The sequence below is a fragment of the Psittacula echo genome (genome assembly GCF_963264785.1).
Source record: "Psittacula echo genome assembly, chromosome: 3".
NCBI classification, from domain to species: Eukaryota; Metazoa; Chordata; class Aves; order Psittaciformes; family Psittacidae; genus Psittacula; species Psittacula echo.
In genome coordinates, this window is record NC_137736.1 from 34,720,189 (window position 1) to 34,732,516 (window position 12,328).

At 40.4% G+C, this 12,328-nt stretch overlaps 1 protein-coding gene across 3 annotated transcripts in view; it reads left to right on the plus strand.

Annotated features, from left to right (window-relative positions):
- Positions 1 to 10,296, plus strand: part of NDUFV3 (NADH:ubiquinone oxidoreductase subunit V3) — a 10,637-nt gene extending 341 nt beyond the window's left edge. For 2 of the 3 annotated variants that reach the window (XM_080613477.1, XM_080613475.1), the window contains exons 2-4: positions 163 to 253; positions 4,755 to 5,726; positions 10,011 to 10,296. In XM_080613477.1, the coding sequence (XP_080469603.1) occupies positions 163 to 253; positions 4,755 to 5,726; positions 10,011 to 10,177 (1,230 nt within the window). In that variant the 3' untranslated portion in view covers positions 10,178 to 10,296. Of the gene's footprint in view, positions 1 to 162; positions 254 to 2,568; positions 2,829 to 4,754; positions 5,727 to 10,010 lie in introns of those variants that run through there. The other variant, XM_080613476.1, reaches the window with a different exon arrangement.
- The last annotated feature ends 2,032 nt before the right edge of the window (positions 10,297 to 12,328 follow it).

The window sequence follows — 12,328 nt, forward strand, 5'->3', positions numbered from 1 at the left end:
CATGCGTGGGGCAGAACCACAGCGCCACCTGCCGAGCCCTTTGGCTGAGGTGACTGGTGGCGCTTCCATGTGTAGCGCAGTGGGGATTGCGGGTGGGCTCAGCTCTCTTCGGGGCTCTCTGTACCCTGGAAACAGCCTTTATCCCGTTTTCTTCATCTCCAGGTGTTGCGGCTGGAGGTCCGGGGGCTGCGAGGGCCGGCCCCTTCCGCGGAGCTCTGCACCAAGCCTGCGGGCTCTGGGAAGCCGCCAAAGAGTAAGATGTTTGCTTCGCCCTTCAGCGGTGGTTGGGGGTACATAAAAGGCAACGGATGTATGGCTGGTCGTAGGAGAGTCTGTAGTTAGCAGCCTGAAGTTCAAGGCTCCCCTGGGTGTCATTAAATAGGCAAGAAGAGCTGTCTTGGAACTGCTGGTACATAAGCCAAGGGAGTAAAAGGTCATCACTGTGTAAACAAGGATTTCCTTTCAAACTTACTGCATAGTAAGAAAATGGAAAGTAAAGGTCTAGTGGAGATTGGGTCTGTGTGGGATAAGAATGCATCTGGTCATTGTTTAGACCCAGCCAGTAGCTCAGCACCATGCAGCCATTCACTCACCCCCCTTCCACCCTCCCCTGGCAGCATAGGGAGAATTGAAAGAATGTAAACCCCATGGGGAACATGTCCAATACCTAAAGCATAATATAAAACTGCTACTACTACTAACAATAATGATAAAGGAAGTAACAAGGGGAAAGAATATAAAACTTAAAGAAGAAAGACAATAAACACAAGTGATGCAATTGCAATACAATTGCTCACTACCTACTGGCCGATACCTATCCCTATCTGAGCAGCCATCAGGGCCTTCCACGTAACTCCCCCCCCAGTTTCTATACTGGGCATGACCTGCTGTGGTATGGGATACCCCTTTGCTTAGTTTGGTTCGGGTGTCCTGTCTTTGCTCCCTCTGGGCTTCTCACGCCCTGCCTCACTGGCAGAGCATGAGATGAAAAGTGCTTGACCAGGGTAAGCGCTGCTGAGCCACAACTAAAACATCGGTGTGTTATCAGCGTTATTCTCAGACTAAAGCCAAAACACAGCACTGCACCAGCTACTAGGAAGAAAATTAATTCTCTCTTAGCCGAAACCAGGACAGCTATATTTATATTCATAAGCCATGCTATGAACTTAATGTTTACTTCCTGTTTACTTTCACCTTAATTCTTTAGCTGCTGTGATGCTTGACCAGACTTAAGGAGAGCTATCATTATGTTTGTCTTAATATAGAGCAGCTTTGCAGGTTGCCTGAAATTTGATGGAAATGTGTAGCAAGTTACTTTTAATGATGTGCAAAATCTGAAGTTTGAACTTCAGATGTTCGCCCTTTTCTTCTGAAATGTTAGGATAATCAGGATCAAAAAGCATCCTGTTTTACAGAAAAACACTTTCAAGATCCAAAGACCTGCTGTAGGCAACAGAGTCAAGAAGCTGCAGAAAACTGTCACAGCCCTGTTGCGTTAAATTTAGTTACAAAGCTTCTTGCCCATAGGTTTGCAAGCGAGGCAGTACATGGACCTGGCTCTGCATACTATAGTGCATTCGACATTCCCAAGTATTTGAACCCTTTCTGTTCCTGACCGAAGTCAAAACATTAATACAAATTTCAAAGAGGGATAATTTGTGCAAAATGTTGTTTGTAAATAGAGGCTCACTGTGAGTAGGAGTGAGTAAGATTTCATCCCAAATTAGAGATCCAGGTGCTTAAACAGCAAAACTCCATGGGACAGTAGGAGTAATCAGACTCATTGACAGCTGTTGAAAAGATCACTGTAGGAGTAATTGAATGCATATTTCTGGCTTCTAATATTAGCTTCTCAAATGTCAAGGCAAATAAAACCTTGGTTGTTTCATTAAGAAAGCCTAGATTGATATAAGCTTGATTGAACAACAAATTGCTTTTTATTATATATTTTTTGCATTATCTTAAGTGTATTTGAGATGTACTTTAGCATCAGTTTCTAGATTCTTTGTCCTGCAGCTCTGATTTTAGAATGTGTCAGTAGGCCTCTTAGGCCACCTCTTTCAGCCAGCTGTTTCCCCTGCAAATGGCTAAGGTTAGTTAAGCTTTATAGGATGCAGCTGTCTTTTTCAGATTCTGGCTGGAACAGGGTGTGCAAATTTTCTTTGGTTTGATAAAATGGTCATGGTTACACACAAACTCAGGATCATATCTGTAATTTCTGCATGCCATCTTTCTTAGTGTGAACATGTTCTGATAATTATGCTGATGTTACAAGCATCAGTAAGAATGCATCTGGGCATAATATTCCTGTTATATTCTAATAGTAATATTCTTAATATTAGTATTCTAATATTAATATTCTAATATTAATATTCTTAATTTGGATGTATGTTTCTTTTGTCAAAGTGGTGCAAAGACAGATCAGGTGGTACAAAGTTTAAAGTACCCCAATTAAAATGTCTGTACCAGTTGTGTTAAACTTCATGATTAAAAGCTGAAATGTATCTTTTTCACGTATCCAAATATTACTGTTTAAAGTAACAACTTTTTTTGTTTGTTTGTTTCCAGTAACAACTACTGTTAATGGTCAAGCTGAATGTTACCTGCCTTCTTTGTTTCTTAGGATGCCTGAGCATTAATACTTCATCAGCTTTTGCTCAGCTTTCACTTCTCTGTCATCCCTTCCGGCATTCTCATGTTAGTTTGACCTTCCTGTACGCTTCTTTGAAGAACTCTTAAATCCTGAGTGATGTTTACTAACGCAGTAGTTTCTACAGGCTGCTGTTTGGCTGTGTCAGTCTGTGCAGGGAATCAGGCTTCTTTCAAAGGTGACAGCCCATCTTCCTACTTCCCCCTGCCCTCCATCCTCACCCTGCACCTCCTATCTGGCAGAGAGAAGTGTCCGAAATTCTTCAAAAGTATTACCTGTGTAGTAAACCAGCATCTTTTTAATTTGTGCTTATGTTAAGAACTCTGTATTTCTTTCTCAAATACTTTGCTTTTAGTTTCATGTGTCTGTCTCTTCTGTGATGTTTTCATTTGGACATTGCTAAAGACTTGCTTCTCTTCCAAACTGTCCTGGTTTAAGCCCAGCTGGTAACTCAGAACCATGTAGCCACTCTCTCACCCACCCCCTTTTTCTTCCCCCCCACTCCCAGAGGGATGGGGAAGGGAATTGAAAGAATGTAAGTCTCACAGGTTGAGATAAGAACAGTCGGGTAACTAAGGTATAGCACAAAGCCACTACAGCTACCACCAATAATAATAATAATGATGATAAGGGAAATAACAAAGGGAGACAATACAGCTGCTCAACACCTGCTGACTGATACCTAGCCCGACCTGAGCAGTGATCTGGGCCTTCCAGGTAAATCCCCCCAGTTTATATACTGGGCATGACGTGCTGTGGTATGGAATACCCTTTTGGCTAGTTTGGGTCAGGTGTCCTGTCTCTGCTTCCTCTCAGCTTCCTCTCCTCCCTGGCAAAGCGTGAGACTGAGAAAGTCCTTGGTCAGAGCAAACATTACTTAGCAACAACTAAAAACATTGGTGTTATCAGCGTTGTTCCCAGGGTGAAAGTCAAAAAAACAGCACTGCACCAGCTACTAAGAGAAAAATGACTGCTATAGCTGAACGTAGGACATGAACTAATTGTATTACCTCCTTGGATCATATAAGGTATTACTGTGAAATACTAGTGAGGAGGAAGGCTGCATTTAGTTACGGTCTTGTAAAGTAGATCTGGGTTTAAATCTGCACAATAGTCTGGAAATCTGTTGAATTACACTGCTGGCTGCAACTGGCGCAACTCACAACAGTTTTATGGCTTTGCTATAGCAAGTTTCAGCAGTGGTGCATCTTCTCAATGTGTTAGCAGTCCTTTGTCCTCCCATTTTTTATAACCACGACAGTATTTACTGTTGATCAGCCTCCTGAGGATATCATTGGCATAAGCATCCAGGGGATACTTGGTACTCTGAAAGGACCTGAAAGTTGCTGATTTCTCTTCAACTGTTGGTTCCTTGTCTGGAGAACTCAGTTAAATGAAAGTATTCATGAGGGAGAAGAAATGAAGGCAGGCTAACATAAAGCATTAGGAGGTCTTCCAAGACCTTTTTTACAAAGAGGTCTCAAATAAAATAATAGGAGTGGAAATAGTGAAGACAGGAGGAGATAAAGTCTTTTGGAAATAAACTGTGCTAGAAATGATTGAGTTGGTAGATCACATAGACACATGAAGAAGTAATACTTCAATGTATCTCTCTTACTCTGTTTCTTGGGAGTCATTCCTCCCTACTGCTTTAAAGATAACTATTGCAAGAGGCTGGCTATTGCTCTGTTTACCAAGTCTTGCTTTGCTGGCTTGTTCATAGACAAGTATTATCTCTATAGCAGCCTCAGCTAAAGCTGAATAGCTCAGATAACAAGCAATCTTAACCTTCATCTGAGGTCTGTAAACCATTTTCAGTGGTGCAAAATAAAAGCACAGAAAAACAGCTCTTGCAAGGAGTCTGGCAAAGCAAGGAGAAAAGTGAAGCAGCAAAAACTTAAGTGCTGACTAGAACTGTGGGGTTTTTAAACTTCAAGTGTCTTAAAACATTCAGCTTTATAATGCCTGTATTTAGTCTAATAACTTCTTTCAGTTTGCTTTTTGTACCAGATTATCTCAGAAAGTTAAAATTGTATGACTAAGATCACTGAGTAACATCGGTGTCGGATATAATGATGATAATCCTCTTTATGCCATTTCCTAGATCTAGTGGCACCACAGGGAAGCACCAAGCTGCTACCCGTCAAGGCACCAATTGAATTTCCTAAAATGTTGTCTTCTAGCTCTCTCCTAGCATCTGCAGACAAAGGTGAGAGCATATCTAGTACTAACCTCGAGGAAGCTTCAAAACCTTCTGCTGAAGATATGAGGAAATTCATGTCAAGAAAAACTGTGGTTGAATTTCCTCAGCGAGTAGTTGTTTCTTCCCTTGAGGAGGAAAACATCACTAAACCTGCAACAGAAGGAGGATTGAGGAAAGAGATAGTTGAGGAAGAAACTTCATCTTCATCCAGCTCAGATTCAGATTCTAGCTCAGATTCTGAGGAAGAAAATGATGGTGATGATTCAAAAGTTGCCATCAAAACCAAAGTTGAGTTTCCTAGACGAGATTTTGTCTTTTCTGAGAACAAAGCGGTAAAGGCATCAATGCTAGCAAAAAATAACTTGTCCCAGCAATACCACAAAGAATATGTGGCTAAGAAGCAGCCACAAAAACCAGAAACTGATGTGTCTTCTATGAAGCAGGACACATTTCCTAAAACATCAGTCAGCAATGAAACATCAAAATCCAAAGCAGGAGTCCTCAAAGTAAAATCAACTCCAAAAGAAGCAGGTCGGCAGAAGCTGGTCTTAAAACCATGCCTGGTTGAAAGGCAAGACCTGACCAATGTCACTCATAAATCGGACTATTTGGAGGACAAGTCCATTGGAACACAAGAAGCAGCTATTCAGCTGAAAGCTTCATCCGTGACTCAGGAAGACATAAAGCAAAAACTGATTTCCAGAGGAGAAGAAGAAATGGGGAAGGAGGCACAAGAGTCAGAAGCAAAAGTAACTGCTCCCAAACTAGAAGAAGAGACTTCTGAAAGCACAGTGTTGGTGATGGGCACTGCAGCAAAGGAGGAGACCATACAGGAAGCAGGAGTCAAGGCTGGAGCAAGCAGCACAATAGAGGGTACAGCTTTAAATTGTTTGAACTGTATTGATTCATCTGGGCTAGGGTTTAACATTTTTTTTTTTTTTTTAAAGGGTTTCCAGATCTTCTATGTTCATGATTCTCTGATCTTTATACTGAAGCTAACTATGTAGCAATGACTTTCTGGAAGATAAATTCTTGGTCACTGCTGATTGTTATAGGTGCTTGGTAATACTCAGTTTCCAGTTATGCTGTGAAAGGAAGCGGTCTTCATTCCACTGTATTTATAGTTTCATAAGGGATTTACTTATAAAATGTAGACAAGATTGTTTCCACTGTGAGCAAAATCATAGGTTTTATATGACAAAACTTGTTTTCCCTCTTCTCAGAAGGATTTGGTAGCTGCCTTTCTCCTCTGCCAAATTCAGTGTCATCCGATTTTTGCTTAAATCCTGCTTTTTATATTTTTTAAAGCTTTTTTTTTTCTCTTAGATCTTGGCAGTGTTTCAGGTAGTGCCAGAAGCAGGTATTGATTCTGAGATCAGTAGGTTGCAAGCGAGTCATGTTGAAGTAGCACAATGTTGACATCATAACCCAGTTTTTGTAGTGAGTTGGGGAGGAGTCAGCAATACGTTTTTAGAAAAAAGCATCGTGTATCTTGCAGTCATCCCCCTAGCTATACTTTCCTATCTAACTTTCCCGTTTTATTTACTACCAATCCTGTTAACTTACCTACTGATCTTATTCTGTGAATAAGATATTATAAATATCTATATTATATATATAGATATATATAATATATATCTATATATAATTTTATATATATAATTATATATAATATAGATATATAATATCTATATAAATATATATATAAAATATTCTGTGAACTCAACAGCAGATGTCCCTCTGTCCTGACCTGTGGTGCTTTACCATTCTTGCCTTTCAACTTAGGTAGCATACCATTCTTGAGACCCCTCTTGTGTTTGCTGCTTTGAATTAAAGAATTTGCCTACATGGAAGTAAAAGTGGCATAATTGTGAAGTTGCTTGGATATCATCCTTCGAGTGATACTTTTGTTGAAAAGGCTCTGGGGGCCCAGGTGGGCAGCAAGTTGAAGATGAACCAATGTGCCCTTGCAGCAAAGACCACCAGTGATAACCTGGGCTGCATTAGGAGGAGTGTTGTGAGCAGGCTGGGAGAGGTGATCCTTCCCTGATGAGATGCACCTAGAGTGCTGTGTTCAGTTCTGGGCTCCCCAGTACGAGAGATATGTGGAGCTACTGGAGAGGGTCCAGCAAAGTGCCACTAAGATGATGAAGGGACTGTAGTCTCTCCTGTGCGGAAAGGCTGAGAGAGCTGGGACTGTTCAGCCTGGAGAAGAGAAGGCTTGGGCGGCATATCAGGTACTTACATAAATTTATGGAGAGTGTGAAGTTAGAGGTAAGACTCTCTTCAGTGGTGCGTGGTGAAAGGGCAGGAGGCAGTAGGTACAAGCTGAAACACAGGGTTTTGCCTGAGCATCAAGAAGCACTTTACTGTGAGTCGTGGCACCTCAGGTTGCCAAGAGAGATGATGGAGTCTACATCCTTGAACCTGTCTGGACATGGTTCTGGGCAGCCTGCTCTAGCTGACCCTGCTTGAGCATTTGGGGTTGGACCAGATGACCTCCAGAGGTGTCTTCTAACCCTCACCATTCTGTGACTCTGTGAAGTGTCTAACCAGATTAAGTGACAAATAATGGGTTTTATACATCCATTTCCAGGATGCAGGGCTGAGTAAAAGACCTGCCTCCTGTTTTATGTGGTTAGTCAGCTCACAATTTGGTCTGGTTTAAGAGTCGGAAACTAAGCTTATCATCTTTCGTCACTGCAACTTACTCAGCTGCTGGTAAAATGCAGCACTGTTTGCAGGTGACATTTTCATTTACTTGTTCCTCCTAGCAGTCAGCAGCAGCAGTTTGCTTTAAAAAAAAATGTATTGAAGAAAGGCTATTTGTATTTATCTAGAGAAGATGCTTTTCCCCCTGTTCATCCACAGTGGAATGCTAGATGCTCAAGCATTATTTCCACATTGAAGCTAATACAAAGGCCCAAAATTAGTTAACTTCAAATATGAGAGGGAGGACTCAGTCTTGAAATGTGCTAATGATTCAAGGTGAAGATTATAAGACATCAAAGATCTATGAAACAGCCTCGTCTGCTCTGTAAATATTGTAAATCCAGATAAAGGTTAGGACCATGTGACAGACTTTTCCTGCAGATCTGTATCTATGGGGCAATAGTCAGACACATAATCATAACTGCACCAGCAAAACTGTTTTGGGTGGGATGTGCCTGTGCTGAGAGCAGCACTTTTGCTGTTGAGTTCCTCTGTGGAGGTGATAAGGCTGTGACAGCAGGAAAGTTCCTGCTGGGTATGTGCTAGAGGAGAGGTGGGGGTTAGTACAGACTAGTTCATGTTCGTTTCCTGCTGATATGATGTCTTTGGGTGCCACAGCGTAGCCAAGTCAAACCCAGCTATGTTTAACACATCCCTGGTATCTGCTGGCATATTTTCCTCTTTCTTCCTTTTGAAGCCTTCTTTGAGAACAGCTACTGTGTTTCCATGTTTAATGTTCACAGTTAATGATGCCTTCTGTAATCTGTACTTCTGCCCTGCTCTGTGTTCTTCTGTTCATCCGCAAGCTGTGCAGCAGGCACACTGAAAATGCAAAAGCAATTTTTCGTGTTACAAACCTGGATGTTAATGTGATGCCATTTGCGCTGTAGAGCAGGCATGCTAAACAGTCAGCAAAAACTGCTGACTTCAACTGCTAAGTAGCAAAATAGTGGCATGGTAAGTCAGAAATACACTTTAATTCATTTTAGAAGAACATCCTGTGAAATGCATGCTCTTTAAGAGAGAAAGCATAGATGAAATTTTAAGTATGGGGAGGATGAACTCTGGGATAAATTTTTCTTTCAAGAAGCCAAGTACGGTGTATTTGGGCAGGAAAAATGAGACTCCATCTGCTTTTCTTCCTGAGCATCTGTCTCTTAATTTGGAACAACTGTCTTTTGAATATACACTTGCCTTCGTTTGCCTGTTCTGAGGGCTGTTTGCATCAAAGACCGCATCATGTGGCTTTTAGCTCTGTAGTGTTGTCTCCTATGAGCTGTCTCAGTAGGAGCTGAGCAATAGGCACGGGGATATTTTCTTTCATAGGCTGTGTGTGGTGTTCTGCTGAAAATATGACTTACTATGGTACGTTTTATTAGTGAGTCTTGGTGGGTGTTACAGATACGTGCTCTTAAACTGATAGCCTTACATCGCAATAGTTATGTCAGAATTAAAGGGAAATTCTCTTGTTCAGTTGCTTGAGTTCTTGTATTTTAATTGTAGATTGTATTACAAAAGACGTTTAATACAATCTAACCTAAACCACTATATACAAATTTATATGATGAGACTTTTCACTAGATTATGCTTATGTCTTTCCTATTGTTAGGACTCTGGGTATATGAGAATAAATTAATACTGGGAGTAAAGTTTTATTTCTTGCAATTTCCTTGGTTGTAAAACCAGCCTGTAACAGGAACCTTTTATGTAAATGTACTGCCTGAATTTGCATAATATTCTAAAAGAGTAAGAATTGATGTTGGCTTTAACATGAAATAAGGACTTCTGAATACCTTTATTGGGTTATTTGTTTAGGTAGAAGAGTTGCTACAAAGTTTAGAAGATTATATTTAGAAGAAAGGAAATTTACATCAAAGGCTCTTGATATATTACTGCTCAGTATAACTACATTTGAAATTAAACTGTGGAGAGCTCAATAATTCCATCATTTCTCCCCGTGGAAAAAATTCAATCTATAAAGTAGTTCTTATAGCTGAATAGCTGTGTCTGGTGGTCTGACGTGATAGATCATTTGTACTGCTACTTTGCCTCTCCTGGCTTGCTAAGAATGTCACCTACTGTTCTGGCTGGAGTGAAAACCAAGGCAACTATGAAAAAGCCAGGAAATGCAGACATCTGTCTTCAAGATATAAATGTTCTGCCCTATCTACCCCCAGCATTAGATGGTATTTTGTATTTTAAAACCTGTGCTGTTTTAGATGACTTGTACTGATTCCTGTTCCCCTATTGCATATTAATGTGCTGCTATAGGACCAGACAAGGAACCAGTAGGGTGTAGTGTATTTACCCTTTTGTTACAGTTGCTGTTTGGGGAAGGGGGAAAGGGTTCATAATACTGACTAGATAAGGGATCTGATGGTAATTAAGAATATTGCCCTCTGCTGTGGTGTCCTTATAGTCACCAATTACCGTTTGTTTTCACAGAGACCACAGCAATTGGTGAGCCTGCTCCAGAAGAGTTTGATAATTCTACCTATAAGAACCTTCAGCATCACGAATACAACATTTATACCTTTTTTGATTCTATTGAGGTTCTCTCCAAATTCAGGCAGCCTCAGCCATCTTCTGGAAGACCTTCACCAAGGCACTGAGAGAGCAACATTTAAAACAAATGCCTGGGCAGAATGATAAATTGTTCTATTTAGCATTTTTGCTTCATCTGTATTATAAATCAGATAATGAATAATAAATGAATGCAGGATAACTTGTACTTTTGAACATTTCTTCTTGGTTTTCAGTCCCTCTCTTCTTGCCTTTTATGAATGAGCTGTCAATGAATCATCACTGGATAAAAATAGCTTTGCTACCTCTCAGTATATATTATTTGGTGTAAAAGGCCTGACATTTCAGTGTCCCCAAGTGTTTGAAACTGACCATTCTTTCAGTACAATGTCAAAGAACTTAATGGCCCTTGTGCATGTGCCTGTTCAGTATGTGTCATGGTTTTAATAGGTATTGTTATCACTGTAACACAGCCGGCTGTTCTCCTTGCACACAAATGTGTTCCCAGCTCTGAAGAGGTTATGTTTACTCTGGATTTGAATTTAAAATCGTTGGCTAGAAACACTGTAAGAAGTATTTGTCTCCAGTGGCAAGAGTGTATGTTTTGTGTTAGTGGAGGAATGTAACTTTGTGTAATGTTACTGAAATATCTCAAACCCTCTGCTGTTGTAAAGGGAGAGCATACAACTTTATTTAATCTTCTGTTGGGGGTTCTAGCATCCAGGTTCTGCAGTAATTGAAATAACTTAAAATGTAGGAGAATCTCAGTGAGCAATTCCTAATGAACTGTACTACATTGATTAAACTCTGAGAAATAACAACTTTTTAGGGGTAGAATCACTTGAATGTTATTTTTAAATGTGACAAAAATAGCATTAGGTTAAAATCAGCTCCTGGTACTTATTGTTCAGTGGGACTATGTTTCAGTTCCCACTGGTGGGTTTTTTCCCCACAATAAAAGTTAAGATTGCTGTCCAGCTTCACTCTTGCTCTGCAGAAAATGTGAGAAATGAGGCACTTCTCAATATGTGTTATCAGCAGTTACAGTTGGTCTCACTAAATTTTGTATTCCCATCCTATTAGTAACAGTCTTCTGCCCTCTGGGAAAACTGCTTTGATGACCTCCAGCTGTTGAGGGTTTAGTTCCATTTTGGCTTCTTGTTCATTTTGGGGGTTTTTGGAGTTAATTGGTCTTTGAGCAGTTGCAATAGCTCCAGCGTTTTGCATCACCTGTCTGTATTCTTTCAAGCAACAGAATACACAAGATCAAAGGGAAAACTTAGTCAGCCTTAGGAGTCTATCTGGATATTGGATGCATATCCCTGGGTGCAATTAGTAGAACAGATATTTTATACTCTAACTTGGCAAAAATGTGGTAAGAAGGATCAAGAGGCCTACATCAATCTGCTGTGTAGGATTTTAAGTCAGAAACCCCTGGCAAGCAATTTTATTGTCCTGTAAAAACTAAAAAGCGTATTACTGACTCTAACTGTGAAATTTAAAAATCGGCAAATGTATAAATCCATGTGCTTAGCAATAAAGAGCAGAAAGTCACTTTGAGACACCAGTGGTACCACGTATGCTGTACTTATAAAAGGGAAAGAAATTCGCTGTTAACGTTAAACACATGAAAGAGTAAGGAAAAGGGTCTTCCTTTATTAAGGGCCCACTGGAGGGCCCCAGTAAAGCTGCTGCGTTTTGTTATTAACTGAGACTCTGTGTAGTAACCTGAACCCTATAGCTTAGATCTGTGTTGGTGCTGAACCACGTTCCTAACTATTTGTTTTCTGATTCCAGAAGGAGGCTGCAAATTGTCGGAATCTAAACAGTGAAAGTTAAATGCAGTCCATTAATATGCGTATGTGTTTACTAAATTTGCCCATAGTAGCTGTGGCTGTGAGTTTAGAGTCAGACTTATTCACCTAGCACCCTTTTTATTTCTAAGAAGGGTTGGTGTTGACTTGCTCAGCTAAGCAGGAGTGGGTTGAAACAGGAGTGTGTCTGGCTTTCACTCAACTCCTACACTCTTCTAAGCTAAGTTTCCAGCTACGGAGATGCTAATCTGTATTCAGGCTAGGCATTTTGCTACCCTTGTTTCACCATTACAGCAAAAATTAATGGTGAATGCTCTTCCTATCTGTATAATCCTGCCTTAATGTCTTCTGGTGTTCTTTTCTGCACCTCTAAAATCAAGCTGGAAATCAAATAATTTCATGACTCTTGTACATACAGTGCGTATC